The sequence below is a fragment of the Gracilinanus agilis genome, chromosome 2 (genome assembly GCF_016433145.1).
Source record: "Gracilinanus agilis isolate LMUSP501 chromosome 2, AgileGrace, whole genome shotgun sequence".
Taxonomy (NCBI): domain Eukaryota; kingdom Metazoa; phylum Chordata; class Mammalia; order Didelphimorphia; family Didelphidae; genus Gracilinanus; species Gracilinanus agilis.
This window is the reverse complement of record NC_058131.1, coordinates 118,758,295-118,770,016: the sequence shown is the minus strand read 5'-3', so window position 1 is coordinate 118,770,016 and position 11,722 is coordinate 118,758,295. Positions and strand designations below refer to the sequence as shown.

The following is an 11,722-nucleotide window of genomic DNA, read 5'->3' as shown; positions in this document are numbered from 1 at the left end:
ACTCAAAGATTGGATAATTCTAAGAAAATGTATAGTACTTAAGAGTCTAAAGGTTAATGAAAAGTCATCAAATTTGGAGCTAGAAATTAAAAATTCATATACTACTGGCATGATCTATTTCCTACTTTCTTTTGTCTAAACTTCAGCAAGGCAGAAAGTTTCATTTCTTATTCCTAAAAAAAAAAGTAAATCCTGAAAATATATAGAAATGTAAGTATAGTGAAAAGAAAGCGGTTCATACTCAGGAAATCCTTAAGTTTGGTTTCCTAAAACAATGATGATGCTTAAATTTTTCTTGTACATATTTTATGATATGCCTATCTTCCCCCCTCAAGGAAAATAGAAAGGTAGATATTTAACAAAAGAAATTCAACAGGATCAAATTAATGTTGTGGTAGACCTTTCCTTTAGAGTTTCCTGAAGTGAATGCTTAAATTCTCAACCTTTAGGTGGCATTAATGTCTTCGCATTTAAAAATTTATAATCAATCCATCTTTATGTACAGGAACATTTATAAATAACATCCTTATTGAGCTTCAGCTGGTAAAATTTTGGATGTGGGGTTGTTTCTCAAGGAGAACAGAATGGGACACAATGGCTCTTTTTCTTCTTTTCAAAATACATATTCAAAGCTTTGTGTGGTGTAAAATTTTGGTCTAACTGAAATTCTTTGAGATTGAGAAATGTGCCATATGTGATAGGATACTATGCATCCCTTTCTTTACACCCCCCTCCAGGGGTTCAGCTAGGTTTTTTACTTGATTGAACCTGAGGATGGGGCAAGGTTCAATCTGTCCCTCCCTAGTCACCTAAGGACATGAAAGGCCCAGCCATATTGGGTTGACAGCCTTCAGACTTATGTCACCACACAGTGTCCACCTGACCAGACTTTGTTTCTATATGGCGCAGACAAGGTCTGGGGAGCTACGTGCAAGTGCTGTGCTCTTGTTCAACGTCTCTGCTATGTGAGGATTAAGTAAACCTCCTTTCCTTTTGTTAACAGTTCAGTGACTTCTCTTCTCTAACACCACATTCAGCATCCTTGTGCTTCCACTTGTCCCGCACTCTTTCCAACTTGTTCTGCACTACCACATGAGAATTCCTCATCTTGGAAAAACTATTTGCAAAATGCCTCCCAGTCTACACAATGAGGAAGGAAATGGATTAGGTTTCAATCTTTCTTCTTTCCTAAGGAGTAGGGAAAAAAATTCACATATTCCATGTAAATATAACTTTGCATTCACAAACAACTCTGAGAACAAGATACTATGTAGTGGGGGCAGTTGGGATTTTTGTTTGGTTTGGTTAATAGGGGAGGTGAGGCCAGTAATAGATTTGTGTTTGGCCTTTGAATCAGGAGAACTTGGTTAGAATCCTGCCTTAGATATGGACTGGCTATATGACCTTGGGCAAATCCGTCAACCTGAGTCTCACTTTCTATTCCTATATTCTCATTTTATTTGCATAACTTACTTTTTTATGACTGCTATAAAGAACTATTATTCATATAAATAAACCATGAATTTATTGTATAATGATTGAGTATATTTCAGCTTATGAAATAAGGGGGGGTAGGGGAAAACATTTTATGAATAAATCCTAAAAAATTTAGTAGCCAAGTCCTAAAGATCTTCCTTTAAGATACGTAGTATCTTAAAGTAATTTGAAGCAAAGTACTTTGCCCAGTGTCATCAAAGGGATGTGAAATCACAACTCTTTAAAAAACATTTTTCATTAATATCTTTATTTTCTTTTTAATAACATCTTATTTTCTCCCCAATTATACATAAAAATAATTTTTTGAGTTTCCATTTCTCTCCTTCCCCAAGATGGTTAAGTAATCTGATATAGATTTTATATGTGCAACCACATCATGTCTTTCTGATGCCAAGATCAACATACCAATAATATATAAGTGGATTATATCTATCTATATCTATCTATCTATCTATCTATCTATCTATCTATCTATCTATCTATCTATCTATCTATCTATCTATCTATCTATATAGAGTGGGTAGTATTGGCTTAGTCAAGAAGACTTGAATTCAAATCTCACATGCTTACTGTGTAACCCTAGGCAAGTCACTTAATATCTCAGCTTGTTTTCACATTTGTAAAATGGGGATAACAACATCTACCTCATAGGATCATTGTGAGAGTCAAATTGCAAAGCTTAAAAAGCTTTATAAATGCTATTATTATAACAGACACAGCTTGAGGAATGGATATTCATAAAGGGCACTTTAATATGAATTAAATATAATAGCTTTTTCACCCAAGTCCCTTTATTAACATCTTTTTTTCATGTCATTCTATTTACTCATGTCTAACACTGACAAGAATTCTTAAAACTACCTTTTTATAGTTACTTCCTCAAGAAGACTGTGAGAAGTATTTTCTTCCTTTGTACAAGAGTTGATGAATCAGATCCTAAGAAACATTAAAAATGGCTGGTGAGTGAACCCTATTTGGTTTCTAAAGGGCCAAACAATTTGCCCAAGGTCATGTCACAAATTAAATATTAAACAGGGATCAATCCTTGATTTTTCTAGTCCATTAAATTTTTTTTTTTTGGTCTGGAACTATGACTAAATCAATCAGTGAAAAAAACCTTTATAATTAGTATCAGACACGGGGCACCCAGAGCTTATGTATCTTGACCAAGGTCTCATACCTTCAGCCCAAAGGCTGGTTCTACTGCTGGTCTTCTTTCCTCTACCAATTTATCCTGTTTTTACTTTATGTGTGTGTTGTCTCTCCTGATAGAATGTAAATTCCTTGAGAATGGGGATTGGTTCATTTTTGTCTTTGGATGCCCTAGTACTTAATAAGTACTTGTTCATTTGAATGTATCACTTTGCTCCTTTTAGAGTAGTGACTATTTGTTCCTTCTAAAGCTCTAGAATCAGAATGTTACTTATTAAATATTTTCTACTACAGTGGAAAAAAATTTGGGAGTCAAAGAAGTGTGGCTACAGGGTTCTGCATGTAGTAGGTGCTTAATAAAAACCTGAAGCATATTCTATTGACAGCATAATATTCAGTTTCAGACAATACCTTTACTCTGTTGTATAAGTAAAATAGAATGATATTCCCCATAAATATACCCTGTGTAAAAAAAAGAGAACTGGCAATAGGGCACTGTGACAAAGATTTCATGGTGATCATGGGATCAAGTCCCATCAATATCAGTGCTCCCTTTCTCTCTATCCCCCTTTCTCTTCTATCCTGCTATTTTTCATGACTTTGCCCTTTTCTACTAGCTAGAAATCATCATTTCTCCAATTCAACATTAATTATTATGCATACAGCACTATACTAATTACGGAGGATATGAAATGAGATAGACTGCTTTCCAGAAGTTTATCTAATGGGAGGAAGGAGATAAAATGCTATACAGAAGAATGACATGAATGCAAAGAAAGATCTCAGGAAAATACTATGAAAAATTTGAGAGATCCCTCTCCCTTGGGGGATGGGAGAAGAGAGGCTATCAGAGGCAGTTTCATGGAAGAAAAAATGGCACCTGACCTAGGCTTTGAAGGAAAAAAGGGATTTCAACACATATGGGAGAAGACATTTCTGGCAGGAAAGAACAGACCAATAATCAGAAATTGGTTGTAGAATACATAATGATGAACATCCAGATTGTGAAGGGCCTTTAAAATGCTAAAATTAGGCAACAGGGAACCACTGAAGATTATTCAGGCAAAAATGTGAATGGCTAAGTGGGCCAAGACTAGCTAGGAGCTGGAGACAATGTGACATTTACTTTAGGCAGAATTACTAACAGTTGACAATCGACTAGATGTGTGTAGTGGGGCAAAAGGAAGGGAACAAGTACTCATTAATGCCTACTACACGTTAGGTATTGTACTAAATGCTTTACAAATATCTCATTTGACCCTAACAACAATCTTGGGGGGCAGATGATATTATCCTCATTGTACAACTGAGGAAATTGAGGTGGACAGAAGTTAAGGGACCTCCCTAAGGTTACACAGCTTGGGAATATCTGAGGCTTAATTTGAACTCACTGCACTACCTAACCGCATGACTCAAATATTAGAAGCTTCATTGACTGGGAGGATTATGGTACCATCAGCAACAGAAAGGGATGGTAGGAGAAAGATGGGTTCAGTTTTGGACACATTAAGTTTGATATAATAGGTGTATTAGCAGGATGTTTAAAAGTACTCAGCCTGGCAGTGCTGAAGAGTTGTGGGAAGTTATAAGAAGCAAACTGGTGCATTTTTAGCGGAGCTGTCTATCAGTGCAACCATTCTGGAAAGCAATTTGGACTTATGCAAATAAAGGGCCTAAAATGTCCCCTACCTTTTGACCCAGAGATTCTATTACTGGGCTTATGCCACCCTACAGATGTCATTGATAAGGAAGTTTCCAATATATACCAAAATAAAGCAGCATTTTCTTTTGTGGTATCAAAGGTGGAGAACAACACAAATAGATCCACAAATTAGGGAATAAATAAATTTGGTACATGAATATTACTGTATAGTAGAAAATGGCTAATATGATATACATGAAGCAAAGAAAGATCACTATGAACTGAATCAGAGTGAAATAAGTATAGCCAAGAAAACAATATACACAATGACTAAAGGCAAATAGAATAACCACATATACACACAAAAATTATATAGAATAATGGCTCAAAAGAAAAGATATTAAAAAATACTACTTACTCCATTGCAGAGGCTGGAGGTCCCCAACTATTTCACACTGCACATGTTTTCTTTTTTTTTTTTTTCTCAGTACTGAATCAGTTATGCTAATTTTTCCTCTTCTTTATCTTAGAAACTACAATTTTGATTTTAAGAAAGATGGGGAGATGAGATATCAAAAAAGGCAGGTAAGGGATGGTCAGATAGGTAGGAAAACCATAAGGACAGAATTCCACTTTTAGAAAAGGAACGTCAAAAAAAACCCAACAAAAACAAAAAACGGGTGGTTCACATTGTCAAATGCCACATAAGAATCCAAAGTAATGAAGATAGGGGAAAATAACGCTTAGATTTTAGAGAAGTTTGCTTTAGTATTATGGTGGGAATAGAAGAAAGATTGTAAGGAGCTAAGTAGGTGGTGAGATAATGTAGGCAGAAGTATTGACTATTCTATCTCAAAACTTGGCAAAAAGGGTAAAGAAATAGAAGGGTCAAGTAAGGTTCTCTAAGCATGAGAAAGATCTGAGAAAATGTGACAGAGCTAAGGGTAGCAAGAAGCTAAAGATGCATGAAAAACAATGACAGCTGGTAAAACTTAAGCTGCAGAGATGAGAGGGAAATTGGTATCAAGGATACTGGTCATGAGTTAGCTTTAGCAGTCAGTTTATTTCAACTTGTGAAACTAGAGGGAAGGACAATGAAGATGATGATGATGATGATGATGATGATGATGGGTGAGGACATGGGTGGAAAGAAGAGAAGCTGAAGTTCACCTGATATGTTCTCAATCTAGTCAATCAAGTAAGAGGCTGGGCTGTCTGACACTCAGTGTGGAGGGAGCTGCTGGGGGAGGAAGGGGGGCCTTGAGGGTAACAGAGAAAGTGTAATATTAAGAAAGCATACTATAATGTCAATAGGAAATGAATAAAAGAACTTCCATGTAGGAGAGTGAGCCCTATTGATATTAGAGACTATACATTTGCTGTAGATTCAATTAGTCTACAGCAAATTAGAAGGACTTTGTGATTTGCTTGAGTAGCCTAGTGTGCATTTTAGAATGGCTCTAAGTCCTGGGAGACTACATCTCCCAGGCCTCTCTACCATAACTGCCTCAGACACATCCCACTTCCTTTGTGGGAGGTGCCTGAGAAAGATATATAAAAAAGAGTCTCAGGTTTTGGCCCCTTTTTCCCCAGAGAGCTTTGGGCCTGACATAGCTGTTGGGAGATCTACCTCCTAGCTTCCCCAGACCTTTTCTTTTCTAACCTAAATAAACTCAGTTAAATATCTCTAAAGTGTAGCCTAAATTTTGTTGAGCTCTGAAAGGTTCCAGTTAATTTCCCCACTGGGGCTGAGGGCTGCCATGGCTACCTACCTTCCTTTCCTTTCCTTTCCTTTCCCTTCTCCCATCCTCATCCTTCCTCCCCTTTTCAATATCACACTAGGAATAAGAAAAGACACCACAGAATTCAACCAGAGTTGAGAATTACAGGGTGAAAACAACAGAAGGTCAAGGAATTGAAAGATGGAGAAGAGGGCATTATTGAAGTGAATAAACAAAATATCTCTCCTGGAAAGAACCCAAAAGGCCTTTACAGCAGGCTTGGATTATGAAGCAATGTGAGGAATGCCAACAGTTAAATAGGAAGAAGGAAAGGAAAAACAGATACTTTTACCAGGCCCTTCCTCTCAATCTCACTAAATTCTACAAGAGATAAATTGGGAGTTATTGTCATGTTGCTATTCATACATGATATATTCAAGCTACTTGAGTAGTCTCAATTCAGTATATTCTAATACTTGAATTGTCAGGAACTTTATGAAAGCCACTAAACTTTGAAAATATGTATGCTATCTAAGCTTTGTATAAGATTAATAATAGTCTGTACTCTGATGTTGCTTTTTTTGGGGGGTAAAACACTTACTTTCCACTTTAGAATCAATACTATGTATTGGTTCCAAGACAGATAAGTGGAAAGGGCTAGGCAATGGGGGTTAAGTGACTTGCACAGGGTCCCACAGCTAAGAAGTATCTCAGGCCACATTTGAAACCAGGACCTCCCATCTCTAGGTCTTGCACTGAGCTACCCAGATGCCCCCCTTTTGATGTTCTTCATAGCTTACCTTTGTTAAAATTTTCACTCAATAAAACTTTATAAGACAAAACTAGTAAGTTTATCAAATAACAGTCTTGGTTTGGCCAAGTGTGAAAGTGGGAGTCACAGGAAAATTCAGTTTAGGCTTTTTTCATAACATACTTTCTAGAGATTGTTAAATGATCACTTTCTAGCAAAACAGAACAAAACATGAATTTACAAAACATGAAAATGAGACAAAATGCAATCAGAGTTATCAAAAGATAAGACTAAAACCAAAGGAACTCTGAAAAATCTGATTTTATTTTTTAATAAAAAAGGCCTGTGCTCAAATTAAATTTAAAATTCTATTGAAATATCCATCGACAGTTTCTCAAATGGCTTTCCATATATTTTAACATTGCTTAGAACTATAATAATGCTTCTATACTGTTAGTTTATCTGGGTTAACATCCTAAATACCAAAGTTTGGTGTGGTTTTAAGGGAGATAGATGTTTAAAAATAGGATGTAATCCTAAGAAACCCTTTAATTGTCAAAGCCATAAGCAAAATCTGGATAAAAAAATCAAATTAAAGTATTATAATTATAAATCTGGGCAACTGTAGTCTTTAGAAGACAAAACCAGTTCTCTTTCACAGTATTTTGTTTTAAACTGTGAGAGTAGTGGGAAATTTCCAGGAGGGGAACCATATCTGACACAATGAAAACACCAGTTAAACAAAGACACCCAAAAAGACATTTCTAAGTGTATTCATCCAACTAATGAGACTTAAATTTTAAAATGGGATTTTGTAATATATATGTGTATACAGATGAACCACTAAGTGTTACTTTAACTCAAAATATCATAATGAAAAATTTCAATAAGGGAAGAATTTTTTTAAAATTTTATTCCATGGATTGACTACTATTCAAAAGTCAGAAGAATTATTCCATTTATGTTGAAAAGTTATTCCATTATAACCAGTACTTCTCCTAAATGTGGATCCTCTGACGTGGCCAGTGCGCAAAAGAGTGCCCTACTTAGAAGAGTTTCCTACCTTATGAAGTCCACATTAGGAATCCAAAATACCTCATATCAGTCCTCGAAGATTTATTACCTATTGCTAATGTGAAGGTACTAAAAAGCACATCCAGCATGCCTGCAAATCTGCCTTTTTCTAAGTTAAGGATAAATATAATCATCATTATCAAAATATTGGCTGCATGACTAACCTCTTTTTTGTACTTTATTTCATTTAAACAGAAGGTTTTGCTTAAGTTTTCATAAATACAGGACTTAAAAAAGCTACCTTTTTTTAAAAAGACAAGAAAGGCAGTGTAACATACAGGAGACTTAGCCTCAAAGCCAGGAAGTCTAGGAGTTCATGCCCTCTCTCTTGGCTGTTTAACTGGGGAAGTCCCTCAACCTTCCGATGTTCTAGGCAACTCTGCAGTAAGCTGCCATAGGTTAGTAGAGTGAGGTTCCTGACTGAGAGTTCCTTGGACAATGAATCATAGGTCCAGTTCCCTTTTATCTCCTTTCTTTAGACATCACTATTAGTGAATAAATGCTTTTGGAATAAGGCTCTGGGTCTTCAAAATCCTCATTTTTAACTCGAAGTAATACAATTTCTCATTACTTTATTCAACAGATTTGGAAAGAACTTCATCTGCATGATATTATTTGATAGTTCCAATAAATACTAAGAACCATTGTGTAGTTTTACACAAATGACACAGCATAGGCAACAGCCTGCTATGTATTTACATAAAACAGCAAATCTTCTTTTAAGCATAAAAAGTGGATGAGTTAGCAGCTACAATTATGTTTTTCAATAGTTAGATTTTTAATCTTGATTTTTCTTTTGTAAACAACATTTCAAACAATTGAATTTCACCCTGCCCCCTTCCAGGTATCAAAACAAGACAAGCAAAAATGACTTGTGAGTGAATATTTATCAACTGGCAACCAGTCCCATAATCCAATGTTAGTTTTTAATCCAACAAGTAGAGGTATCTCTTCTTAATTACTACCAGTGACTATATCTGCTCGTTTTATTTAAATAAGTACTGGTCAGTTACAGGAAATCTCCACTATTTAAGAACCGTACTTGGCACTAGGTTACTGCCATTGCAAAATTTTAATATAAGCGCTTCAGAAATAAACAAAAGCACTTTCAAAAATTATCAATTTTACAATTCAGTTTTTAAAGTAATGTTTTTCTCTGTACTTAGAATTACTAAAAGCTTCTCTCAACTGAGAAATTCTAGGGAACCAGTCCCAGGATGATGATGGTTTGGAGTTGTTTTTAATTATTTTTAAGCGAAGGCTAAACCACATGGAAATGGATTAGATATTATTCTACCCTTGCTTTCTGTATCACATAGAAATGTATACCAAAATTAAAATAGAAAACCTACAAAATAAAAAGTAATGTAAATAAAGTTCACCCTATATAATCACAGAAAAGATATACAGCTCAAAAATCAAAATACAACACCTTACAACTTATTTCCAACCCCATCCCCTATAACTCTTGGAGGAAGGGGGTGCGGAGAGAACGTTAACATTTTAAGTTCAGAACCAGATATTTCCCCAAGACATTCACATGGAAGGCTTTAAGGTATTTATAGTAGCAGTGACAGCTTAAAGCTCCACACTAAGGAAGAAAGGCTACAAAGGGGGCAAAGGTAACTCCCCAACAAAAGGAATAGGCTATAAAAGCTGCAGTAAAAGTTTTTCTTATGCTAAGAAAGGCAAACCACCTGGTGTGCTAAAGACAAAAGCTAGCAGCATTATAGCAGAAAACTGAAAATAAAAAGCCTACAGGAATTATCCAGATGCCTAAAGAGAAAGAACAATGCAGCAGACAGGCCCCTTAGCTGTCAGTTTTGTTTGTAGGGAAGTGGTCAAATTAAATAGTCAAATTTAGCCACATTTACCAAGTTTTAACAAAGCTTCCCAGAGAAATCAGAACAAAACTGGACCTTTTGAGTCAAAGGGCACAAAGAGGCCTTTTCCATGTCATGTAGCTGAATGAGTTCAAAGATTGGCAATAAAGAGAAAAAAAAAAGAAAGCTTTAAAGATGTGATGGGAACAAGTTTTGAGTTTATCGAACAGTCACACCAAGTTTCTCCAGCACACGAACACCCTTTTCCTGGTATTCTTGTCTGGTCATCCAAAAGTTGTCTTTGTCTTTCATGATGTCCGCCAGAACTGCACCACCCAGAAACACCATGTGCTTTCGGCGAGGCGGATCCTCAATGCGGATCTTAAATTTCTAAAATGGGGAGAGAAACAAAATGAGTATCATAAATTATAGGGAATCTGCCGTCTAAATGAAGTAGGGATAGTCAGTCAGGAGATGGGAAGATTTCAGGGACAACAATGATTGTCTTCAAGCATAGAGAAAAAGAGAGAATCAAGCTTGTTCAGCTTGGCCTCAAAGGACAAAGAAGAGTGATGGGGAGACGTTACAGAGAGGCAGACTGAGGTTTTTAATGAGGATTAAATTCCTAACAATTAAATAAATTCAATCAAACATATACCCAATACAATGTAACTAAACCATTTGTTCAGCACCTGTTAGATATAAAACAGTAGAATGGACTGCTTTGGAAAAGTAGTAGGTTCCTCTACTATACTAGGTCTTCAAAGACAAGATGACCACTCATCAGTCCCTTGTTAGTGGCACTTGCAAGTTTTTTGTATACATATATGTTGGACTAATTGATCTCTGAGATTCTTGATTTTTAAAAAACCCTAATTCTATTTTCTACAGAATCAAAAGTAAAAGGTCATGTTCTTAAAAGAAACAGGTTGAATTCTTTTTTAAAAATATGGGCCACTAAATAGCAAATTCTAGATGCATGCAGGTGGTACAATGCACAGATCTCTGGGCCTGGAGTCAGGAATTTATTGTAATCCAGTCATTTCAATCATATCCCATTCTTTGTGACCCCATTTGGGATTTTCTTGGCAAAGACACTGCAATCAGAAATACCTGTGTTCAAATCTTGCCTCAGATATTCACTAGCTGTGTGATCCTGGAAGAATCACTTAACTACTGTTTGCCTCAGTTTCCTCATTTATAAATTGGAGTTAATAATAGTACCTACCTTCCAGGGGTCTCATAGGGATCAAATAAGACAATAATTGTAAAGTGTTTCACATACAAGTAGCCAACATTTATAGAATGCTTACTATGTTAGGTATTATTATTTTTAACTCAAATTTTAAATGCTCATGAAATAATAAATGAAACACTGAAAAACAGACACTTTTTGTACACTCTAAAATAAAACGGTATATTCACAATCAGCATTTGGAAAGAAATGAGGAATTGACTATTTCTTACAATCAGAAGAAAGGAAAGAACACAAATCAACTAATTACCTTTTCAAATTATTCATTTTGTCACACATATAGAATAGTGAATTTTAATTCAATAGGGTAGACAAACAAAAAGGGAAAATGGTGAACAATATTTCAAATACTTAATTTAATAGAAACAATTTGGTAAAAGTAATCTATTGTAAGTTAGCAAGGAGGAAAGCATAACAACAAATATTTAACCACCTAGGCAAGGCACTATGCTAGGTACAGGGGTTACAAAGGCAGGACTAGAACAATTTAAAAAACACAATTAGCACTTACAACTATCTTTAAAAAAAGAATTTCATTTGAAAAGTAATTTATTATACTCCTTCTTCATTCATTTTTTACCTATATTTTATAGCTTATTAGTATATAGCCTTAATTAGCAAAACTATTTTTTTCATTTCATGTTTTTTCAAATTTGTTTACTATCTTAGTTAATTTTAAATTGCATTATAGTACTGCATAGATTGCCTTAATAAAGAACAGTTTAATTAGCAATTACCAAAATACTGGGTATTTAGGTTTTCTTAAGATATTTTTGCACTGAGTTAAAGTTATGGTTACTTTTTGTT

General features: G+C 35.2%; 1 protein-coding gene across 1 annotated transcript in view; it reads right to left on the bottom strand.

The window, feature by feature from the left end:
• Window positions 1-7,069: 7,069 nt before the first annotated feature.
• The window catches only part of ACTR2 (actin related protein 2), a 52,635-nt gene continuing 47,982 nt past the window's right edge, over window positions 7,070-11,722 (bottom strand). Inside the window, exon 9 of the mRNA XM_044663391.1 lies at window positions 7,070-10,050. Within this exon, the coding sequence (XP_044519326.1) occupies window positions 9,880-10,050 (171 nt within the window). The 3' untranslated portion in view covers window positions 7,070-9,879. The remainder of the gene's footprint in view (window positions 10,051-11,722) is intronic.